Source organism: Carassius auratus, chromosome 5 (assembly GCF_003368295.1).
Source record: "Carassius auratus strain Wakin chromosome 5, ASM336829v1, whole genome shotgun sequence".
Taxonomy (NCBI): Eukaryota; Metazoa; Chordata; class Actinopteri; order Cypriniformes; family Cyprinidae; genus Carassius; species Carassius auratus.
Window position 1 is genome coordinate 3,429,478 of NC_039247.1, and position 10,840 is coordinate 3,440,317.

At 39.1% G+C, this 10,840-nt stretch overlaps 1 protein-coding gene across 1 annotated transcript; it reads right to left on the bottom strand.

The window, feature by feature from the left end:
* Positions 1-1,730: 1,730 nt before the first annotated feature.
* Positions 1,731-5,713, bottom strand: LOC113071261 (endoplasmic reticulum chaperone BiP). The gene is made up of 9 exons (XM_026244632.1): positions 5,566-5,713; positions 4,858-5,015; positions 4,319-4,550; positions 4,095-4,232; positions 3,896-4,008; positions 3,425-3,815; positions 3,001-3,238; positions 2,748-2,915; positions 1,731-2,658 (listed from the first exon to the last, which is right to left on the bottom strand). The coding sequence occupies exons 2-9, from the start codon at positions 4,971-4,973 to the stop codon at positions 2,093-2,095; spliced, it is 1,962 nt and encodes a 653-aa protein (XP_026100417.1). The 5' UTR covers positions 4,974-5,015; positions 5,566-5,713; the 3' UTR covers positions 1,731-2,092.
* Positions 5,714-10,840: the final 5,127 nt, after the last annotated feature.

Genomic DNA, 10,840 nt, shown 5'->3' on the forward strand with positions numbered 1-10,840 from the left:
TTTTTATGATAAAGTAATTGTTTATTATTATATATATTTTGCAGCAAACAGTGAAGAACTAATATATTCATTTTAGTGAACAAATATTTTGTGCATTGCTTATTTTAATTGAAGTTTTGAACACTGAACCTGACACACTATGAATTGCAAGGGTCTTTGTATACTTTTGGTAAGTGTAGTAAGAGTAGACAAGTGTAGACTGAGTGTAGAGACATACTGAAATAAATATTATTAATAATAATAAAAATACATATTAAGTGCAAACTATTTTTTTATTAACTATTAAAATAATGAAAAAATAAATAAAGTGAAACTACACCTGCTTCCTGACATGCAATAATACTTTCTTCATATTTTGCTCTTCTGTGATAAATTTTTACTTTGTTTGACTTAATATTTTACTCTAACCCAGACTGTATGGATCATAGACTCTTACGTAGTAATGTTAATATAAGTGAGCTATAAGAATTTAGAGCTGTTTGAAAAAATAAAACATTTTGTTTTGTTATTTTTTATTTTAACTCTTTTACTTACTCATCTGGTGTATATAGTACTGGCTTAAAAGTGTCATAAGATATGACATTGCTAAAAAGTACATTATTTTGTGTATTGTATTTATGCTGTTTGTTAAAAACGGTCTGAAAAGCGAGGTGTGCTCTGATTGGCTAGCTATCCAGTGCATTGTGATTGGCCAGAAACCTCAAGCATGTGACTGAAATGTTTTGCCCCTCATCATACTGTGATGCAGACTTCCATCGAGATGAGACAAAACCAATAAAAACCTATTACAAACGAGGCATTTGTTGCATCCAGTTGGGACATAAATACTTATTGTATTTTTACTCGTTGCTTTTATATTTCATGCTGCGTAAACAAAAACAGTATTGATAAAATTATTGGATTTGGTCGTCCGCCATGACACTCGCAGTGAGAAATACCGCAGGCAGAGTGATACAAACTATTAAACGGGTGGAGTTCCTATATAACTGAATATAGCACTCCATTTCAGCCAATCAGATTCAAGGACCAGGAAGAACAGTTTATATATATATATATATATATATATAAATTCACAAGCCACTGTACGAGTTAACATCAGTTCAGTTGTAGAATCATTCGGTTTCAGGAAATTACACTGCATCCAGACTCTGATTAATTTTTACACTCGGTGTAAATATGCAGTGAACATCAAAGCTAGTGGTGATGTAAACCTGGGTATCATCTGCAAAGGTGTGGTACCCAAGACCATACTTCCTGATAATCTGCCCAAGTGAAACCATATAAAGCAGGAATTCTCAACTCTGGCCTTTGAGGTTCATTTTCCTGCAGAGCGTAGCTCAAACCTTAAACAGACCTGAAAAAGATAATCAAGGTCTTCAGGATTAATTTAAAGTTACTGGCAGGTGAGTTTGATCAAGGTTGAAATGTAAACCCTGTAGGAAAGCGGACCTTCGAAGGCCAGAGGTGAAAATCCCTGATATAAGAGCTAAACAAAATTGGACCCAATAGTGAACCCTGAGGAACACCTTGTCTAACAGGTATGGTATCAGATCTAGAAGTTGCCACGCTTACAAACTGGGCATGATTGTTAAGATAGAAACCAAGCAAGAACTGTTTTAGAGACCCAGCCAACAATACTGAAAACAAGTTCTCATTTTTTATAAATTTCAGTGAAACAAAAACTAATTCTCAGTTCAGTGACAAAAAATAAAGAGACCCGAACAACTGTAAATATTTTGTACAAACTTTTATTTTGTAATTGTGGTAGAAATGTCTTCTACAATTGCCAGATTTCAATAAATAACTTTTCGTATGTGACATGACATTTCCCCAGAACCCCCTCCCACCCAGCGCCCCTCACAGAACTGCCTGAGAACAGCAGCATTGAGCCTCAAACCAGGCTGACTGAAATCTCCACCGGAGTGAAGAGAAAATAAGACAACAAACGCAACTCAAACATTTCCCTCAAGTCTTTCCCGAAGAGAATCGAGGCTTTACGTTCCCCCAACCTCATACAAAATGTCTGTTGTGTTCAATATGTACACCTAGAGAGGCGAGGGCACCATGCAACTCAAAACAGAGTCCAGATGATCTACAACTCGTCCTTGTCGCCCTGTTCCTCGCCCTCTTCTGGCGGTGGGCCACCCGCGCTGCCATACAGCTTGCTTACGATGGGCTGCACGATTTCCTCCAGCTCCTTCTTCTTGGCCTGGAATTCCTCGATGTCTGCTTCCTGGTGAGACTCCAGCCACTCAATCTTTTCCTCTAAAGCTTTCTCAATGGCCTCCTTGTCTTCGGATGACAGTTTGCCGCCCAGCTTCTCTTTGTCCCCGATCTGGTTCTTCAGGGAGTAGGTGTAGCTCTCCAGCTCGTTGCGGGCATCGATGCGCTCTTTCAGCTTCTTGTCTTCGTCTGCGAATCGCTCGGCCTCGTTCACCATGCGCTCGATGTCCTCGGGGGTCAGCCGGTTCTGGTCGTTGGTGATTGTGATCTTGTTCTTGTTGCCCGTGCCCTTGTCCTCGGCGGTGACACGCAGGATGCCGTTGACGTCGATCTCGAAGGTGACCTCGATCTGAGGGACGCCGCGGGGAGCCGGAGGGATGCCGGTCAGGTCAAAGGTGCCCAGGAGGTGATTATCTTTAGTCAGCGGACGCTCGCCTGGAAAGAGGAGTGAGAAATTAGAAACGGCTATAAACTAATCGAATAGAAATGGGGTCATAAATGTTTTGACACCAAGCGTCACTCACCTTCATAAACTTTGATGGTCACGGTTGGCTGGTTGTCAGAAGCGGTGGAGAAGATCTGGGATTTCTTGGTGGGCACAACAGTGTTCCTGGGAATGAGTTTGGTCATCACTCCTCCGACCGTCTCAATGCCAAGGGTCAAAGGGCAAACGTCCAGAAGCACCAGGTCACCTGTTCAACATTTCAGTCATTAATGATCTCATAAAAGACTTGTGTGACTTATACAGCACAGATTCTGGTTTGTAGAGGGACTCACCAGTGGCTTCTTCTCCTGACAGGACTCCAGCCTGGACAGCAGCTCCGTAAGCCACAGCCTCGTCCGGGTTGATTCCTCTGGACGGCTCCTTGCCGTTGAAGAACTCCTTCACCAGCTGCTGGATCTTGGGAATACGAGTGGAGCCACCGACCAGGACGATCTCATCGATGTCGGTCTTCTTCAGGTCAGAGTCTTCCAGAACCTTCTGCACTGGCTTCATGGTGGAGCGGAACAAGTCCTGCGAGAAGAAAAGCAATAAACATTGTTGTTTTTTTCCATGCATTGAACAGATACAGGAACAATCACTGCTTCTCTAGTCTCTGGGAGTTCAATGCGGGATTCACAAAATGCTTGCTTTGTTGAACTGTAAACTCGAAGTTGTAGTTTTGTCAGGGTTTAGTTGGTAAAGCAGAGCATTTCTCACCATGTTGAGCTCCTCAAACTTAGCACGGGTCAGCGTTTCGGAGAAGTCTTCACCCTCGAAGAAGGACTCGATCTCGATGCGGGCCTGATGCTGGGCGGACAGCGCTCTCTTGGCCTTCTCCACCTCACGACGCAGCTTCTGCACGGCACGGTGGTCCTTGCGCACGTCTTTGCCGGTCTTCTTCTTGTAGAGCTTGATGAAGTGCTCCATGACACGCTGATCGAAGTCTTCTCCGCCGAGGTGAGTGTCTCCATTGGTGGCCACCACCTCGAAGACGCCGTTATCGATGGTCAGCAAGGAAACGTCAAAGGTGCCTCCGCCCAGATCAAACACCAGGATGTTCTTCTCACCGTCTCTCTTGTCCAGACCGTAAGCGATGGCAGCAGCGGTTCTGTGGAGATCAAGATGTTCAACAGGGTTATCATCAATTAAATCCATAAAAGAAAAAAGCTGAAGTAATGCTATACATACGGCTCATTGATGATCCTCATGACGTTCAGACCGGCGATGGTTCCTGCATCTTTGGTGGCCTGCCGCTGGGCATCATTGAAATAAGCGGGCACAGTGACCACAGCATGTGTGACCTTAAGAAGAATCAGATCAGATGTTGAGTTTTACTGCAGTGCAACAGAGATGACATGTTTTCTGTGTGTTGCAGTCAAAACTTTACCTTCTTTCCAAGGTAAGCTTCTGCGGTCTCCTTCATTTTAGTCAGAACCATAGCGGAGATTTCCTCAGGGGCGAAAGTCTTCATCTGACCTGATCCGATGTCCAGCTGGATGTGAGGCTTATTCTTCTTCTCAATAACCTGGAAGAGACACAGCAGGTGTTTAGTGTCCTCATTAAGACAAAGAGACAAATACAGTTCAGACACAGGCTGGCAGACATGTGTACCTTAAAGGGGAAGTATTTAATGTCCTGCTGCACGGTCGAGTCGCCCCATGTGCGGCCGATCAACCTCTTGGCGTCAAAGACGGTGTTCTCGGGGTTAGAGGTCAGCTGGTTCTTCGCAGCGTCTCCGATGAGTCTCTCACCTTCGGTAGTGAAGGCCACGTATGACGGAGTGATGCGGTTTCCCTGATCATTGGCGATGATCTCAACACGGCCGTTCTTGAACACTCCAACACTGGAGCAAATTAATATAGAATGAGCACACAAGAAACGGAAAACTTAATGTTTTTAAGCTCAGGATTATAAGAAAACGATAAACCGATTCAGTGTATAAAAAAAAATAAAGTCACCTTTAAAATACGGTGTAAAATATTATAAAAGAAATGTAAAACTGAACATTAGAAATCAATAATAAATATAGAATTATATAAATTTAAACAAAAATAGAGGAATAAATACTATAAGTTTTGTTTTTAAGGGACCATTATTATAAAATAATATATATAAAAAATAAAAAAATAATAATCTAAACTCATTCTCACCAGGAGTAGGTCGTCCCGAGGTCGATTCCAATCACTGTCCCAACACTATCCCTCTTGTCATCCTCTTCGGCAAACACGCTGCCGGCCACCAGCAGGAACAGGCAAAGCAATCGCATTTTGATGTTGATCTCGTGTCAAATGATCTCTGAAAAGAGTACCTAAAAGATAAAGGTCAGAGGTCAGAGCAGGTACATAATGAAGCACATTCGACTATAAAGCAATGCATTTTCATGCAAAATATAATGAATGGAAAAATACTACACATCTTCTACATGGTTTAGAATGAAGCATTGAACCCAGCTGCAAATGCAGATCAAGCCATTTAAATAAAGAATGTGAAAAATACCAATTAAGTATCTAATAAAGACCAATACAAACAATAAAAGATACTATAATGTCCAAAAAATAAATAAAATAAATAAAAAAAGTCTCCTGGTGCTTATCTATTAAGACTTATAATTTTTTTTAATTCGGCTAGTCTTCCAGCTAACGTAACCATCTAATGATGAATGAATGAACGAACAAGCAGCAAACAAGACACATTTTTAATTGCATTTACAAACACTTAAAAAAAAAAAAAAAGTTATTTTTAATCTAACAATGTAAGCAACGTTCCTCAAGACTATCAAAACAGTTATAACGGTTGCTTTGATACAGCTTTTTATTACATAAACCAATTATATTAATAAATTAAATGAGATGCCTTACCTGATAAGTGTAGTAATAAGCTCCGCTGTGCAGAATGTGGTTGCGGTCTGTATTTATATTTGTATTTGTCCTCTTCTTTCGATGCTTCTCGTGGTTTCTCTGAGTCTGAACTGTAACTCAGTGCGCTGCGCTCCGCTGTATATAAGCCGTCAGCGCTTCCCCGTCGTGGAGCCTCGCCATTGGTCGGAGCGCAGCTCGTTGGAAGGCGCTGATTGGTTGAGCGTTGCACGCTGGCTGATGCTGATTTGCACAGGTACAGTGCGGCCGATACGTCATCGATTGAGGCGAACTGTAACGATTTGATTGGTTTGCGTCAGTATCAGTTCAATAATTCGGAATATTTTTATTAAAATGTACAAAAACCCACTCATTCTTCACAGGTTTAAACACAGCATGTGTTTAACTCACATATACGTACACATTACATATCTCTTACATATATTCTCAAATACAATCATGTACAATATCCTCCTCTAATTTCAAAATAAATGAATGCATACATTTTTTTTGTCATTATAAATACACATTTGCCTATGAGACCATATATATATCCAGGAAAAAAGCTTATTTAGCTGATTAAGTGTTAATAGATAACCAGTGAGGGTCCATTGAGAACCAGTATGTGTGTTAAATGCATGCATGAATTTTTGGCAGATTCACAGTGATATTGTTGTGGTTTTGTGACTCATTAGCAGAGCAACAACAAACCAGAAATGATCAGTTCTCATGTAATGATGCAAGGATAAGGAACAATCTCGCAATGCATTTTTGGTATGATTTCTAAAATGTAGTTTGGCTGCTTTAAATGGTTATTCTTACATATAGATTAGGACTTATTAATTTAATTTTCTGAAATGATTTAGCATATTTCAGTATAGCTTGAGTGTTATATTTTTATTTTGTATCTTTCATTTGCCAGTGTTGCTAATTAAAGGCATCATCATGTCATGCCTTTGATATTAGTGTGAGGAAATAATTCAAATTTTCAATCATGTGGGCCTTGTGATATATTATTTCAATCTGGAAATAGTGTCTCGTTCAAAGTTACAAAAGGGTTGGAACAGAGTCTTTTAGTAAATCAGCATTTCATTTTATTTCAGAATAAAGTTAGGGTGATATTATGATATTATAGACACCTTCCTTCAGATGTTTTATAGAACAGATACAATGATCTATCAATAAAAATTAAATAAAACCTCAATATGTCAAACGTATATTAGCATAGTTAAATCACTGTATTATGAAACCATTGATATAACGACATACCAGATATTCTTGATATTGCCTCTGAATGGTTAATTATACTCAACAGATTGCTCTCCAAACAAAAGGAAGAGGAAGTCAAGAGTAATAAAAATAAACAAAAGGTTTGTTGTGCCCTCATGCTGTGTCAAACACACTTGCTAATGTCATTTAGACACTATCAGTGATTGGAAAGTGTAAATCTGCATCATAAATGATCAGACTTCATGTAAATGATGACATTTTCACACTGAACTTGTGATTTTATTGTGTATTATGAAAATGTTGTAAATGCACAGCAATGAGCCAAAATTGTATTCATTTATAAATTAATGTTTACTTTTTCAATTTTTCTTATTATTAGTAATTATTATTATTAATTTAGTAATGATTGAAACAAGAAAATTAAAAATGTATATATTTTAGCTCATTTAACTTTATATATCTGTTAACACTTTACGATAAATTTCCATTAGTTAATGTTAGTTAATATATTAACTGACATGAATAAACAATGAACAATACATTTATTAAAGTATTTATTCATCTCTGTTAATGGAAATACAGTCATTCATTGTTAGTTCAAGTTAATTCATAGTGCTTTAATGTTAACAAGCACAGCTTTAAATTTTTTATATTTAACCAAGATTAATAAATACCTTAGAAGTGTTGTTCATTCTTAATTCATTTCAGCTAATGAACCTTATTTTAAAGTGTTACCATACATTATAGTTTTTTTTTTTTTCAATAGTTGTTGGTTCATTTTAATTTTGTAATTTTTTGCATTTTTACTTTTTTAAATGGGGTGACCATATTTTCGTTTTCCAGAAAGAGGACAGTAGGTGTTTGGGGCGGGGGGCAGTGGTGTGGTTAGTTGGTGGTTAAAGTGATGCCATATCAAGACTCAAAATATGTAATTTCCACAACTAAAAAAACATATTTTACAGTCTGTATTGCATATTGATTATAAACACAGTAAAAAATAAAATAAAAAATAAAAACCTTGCTAGTGGCCTTTGTTCACAAAACGTAACTGCTTAGTTTCATCATAGGTAGAATGCAAAATTAATTTATGCTACTTTTTAAACCTTTAACCCACAGTTGAAAATCAACCCATGGCAACAGTTTAAAAGTAGCCCTATTCCATCTCCACTAGATGTCACCCTTTTGTACAATGCGCAATGTTACAATGGAAAGCCTGTTACATCACATTTGTTCATGCTTCCGCTATTTCTGAATCCTCTAACTGTCTAGCCAAGGCCAAAGAAACCATTCAAGAACTTTCAAAAAATATATCTAAATTACGGCCTATGCTCTCAATATCAAATGCAGGAATGTTAATCCATGCATTTATGACCTCAAGGTTAGACTGTTGTAATGCTTTATTGGGTGGTTGTTCTGCACACATTTACATTTAATCATTTAGCAGACGCTTTTATCCAAAGCGACTTACAAATGAGAACAATAGAAGAACAATAGAAGCAGTCAGGTCAACAAAAGAACAACAACAGAATACAAGTGCCATGACAAGTCTCAGTTATTCTAGTATAGAACGCATAGCCAGGTATATATATATATATTAGGGGTGTAACGGTTCACAAAATTCACGGTTCGGTTCGATACGATACACTGATGTCACGGTTCGGTTCGGTTCGGTTCGATACGTTTTAGATACAGCAAAATGTAAAAACATCTCAACTTTTCAGAATGCCGCAAGCGCACCGCGGGTCATGTGACAAGAACTAACCAATCAGCTTCATCCTTTCCCGTAACAACGTTGAGAGCTCAGCCAAGATGAAGGAACAGCTGATCATAGTTGTATATTGATTGCAATTTTGAAATAAATTCAGTAGCAGAGCTACTGCAAGCGATTTTTAGAGCTGCAAATCCATTTATCCTTCGCTGAAATTTCCGCGTCTCATGGAGAGAGCACGTCATTGTTGCTTAGCAAAGACAGACGCCTCATGAGCGCTTCTGCCCGAGCGCTTTGGAAAGGAGGAGAAAGACGCGCTTAGCGTTTTCCATGCGTTTTTAGGCACGATATGTGAACGGCCCCTAAGGCGCTCGCTCACTCAGCACGCGCTGAAGGCTCGTTGCAAAATGTCTAATGCATTTAACAGACCAGAAATATAAGATCCTAAAATAACCAACAGGTCTGGTGTTTGGGTTGGATTCCCTGTAAGCTATAGTGTCTAAATGCTGCAGGGATAGTTTGCTGCGTGCATGTTTCTCCTTTTTTTCGTCTTTTCCCAGATAGTACTGACGCATATATCCCAGATATTCCCGCTGTTTTTTTTTTTTGTTTTTTTTTGTAATCCCGCTGGTGTACCCTGTCATGTTGCAGATGCGACATACCGTTGTTTTTTTATCCACCACTCTCTTGCCATCACCATTATAGCTTAAAGGGAATCCAAAGTGCACCCAAACACCAGACCTGTTGGTTATTGGAGGATCTTCTCATTTCTAGTCTGTTAAACGCATTGGCTATTTTGCAACGAGCCTTCAGCGCGTACTGAGTGAGTGAGCGCCTGCTGAGTAGCCTAACATAAACATATAAGATGGTGTTTTTTTCTTCTTCGGGAGTGTCAGGGGCGTTGCCTGTTACGTTGTTTGGGTTATTGGGCTACCTTGTTGAACGCATATCATTATATTTCTTTCTCTCTCTTTTTTTTTTTTTTCAAATATAATTAATTACTCCAACGAACCGTTCGGTATACATAATGCGTACCGCGTACCGAACCGAAAGCGTCGTACCGAACGGTTCAATACGAATACGCGTATCGTTACACCCCTAATATATATATATATATATATATATATATATATATATATATATATATATATATATATATATATATATATATATATATATATATATATATATTTTTTTTTTTTTTTTTTTTTAAATGAAAAAGACAAGAAAAGGAAAAGTACTGGTGTTAGTAGATTAAGTGCAGGCGAAAAAGATGGGTCTTTAGATGTTTCTTGAAAATGAGAACGAATTGAGATTGAGAGGTCATTCCACCAACTGGGCACAGTCCAGGAAAAGGTCCGTGAGAGTGATTTTGAACTTCTTTGGGATGGCACCACAAGGCGTTGTTCACTTGCAGAGCGCAAACTTCTGGAGGGCACATAGGATTTAACCAGTGAGTTTAGGTAAGTTGGTGCCGTGCCAGTGGTTGTCTTGTAGGCAAGCATCATTACCTTGAATTTGATGCGAGCAGCTACTGGTAGCCAGTGTAACCTGATGAGGAGAGGAGGAACGTGAGCTTTTTTTGGCTCATTGAAGACAACCCTCGCTGCTGCATTCTGGATCATTTGCAGAGGTTTGACAGTACATGCAGGAAGAGCCAGGAGAGCATTACAATAGTCCAGTCTGGAGAGAACAAGAGCTTGGACAAGAAGTTGTGTGACTTGCTCTGACAGGAAGGGTCTAATCTTCCTAATGTTGTATAAGGCAAACCTGCAGGACCGGGTCATTTTAGCAATGTGGTCAGTGAAGCTGATGATCCATCACAACTCCTAGGTTTCTGGCTGTCCTCGAAGGAGTTATGGTTGACGAGCCCAGCTGTATAGAGAAGTTGTGATGAATCAATGGGTTAGCTGAAATCACCAGGAGTTCAGTCTTTGTTAAGGTTAAGCTGAAGGTGATGGTCATTCATCCAGCTAGAGATGTAAACAAACTACAGCTAGTCCAAAATGCAGCAGCAAGAGTTCTTACTAGAACCAGGAAGTATGACCATATTAGCCCGGTCCTGTCCACACTGCACTGGCTCTCTATCAAACATAGTATAGATTTTAAAATATTGCTTATTACTTATAAAGCCCTGAATGGTTTAGCACCTCAGTATTTGAATGAGCTCCTTTTACATTATACTCCTCTACGTCTGCTACGTTCTCAAAACTATGGAATTTGATAATACCTAGAATATCAAAATCAACTGCGGGCGGCAGGTCCTTTTCCTATTTGGCTCCTAAACTCTGGAATAACCTACCTAACATTGTCCGGGAGGTGACTTGACTTGAGGTTGTG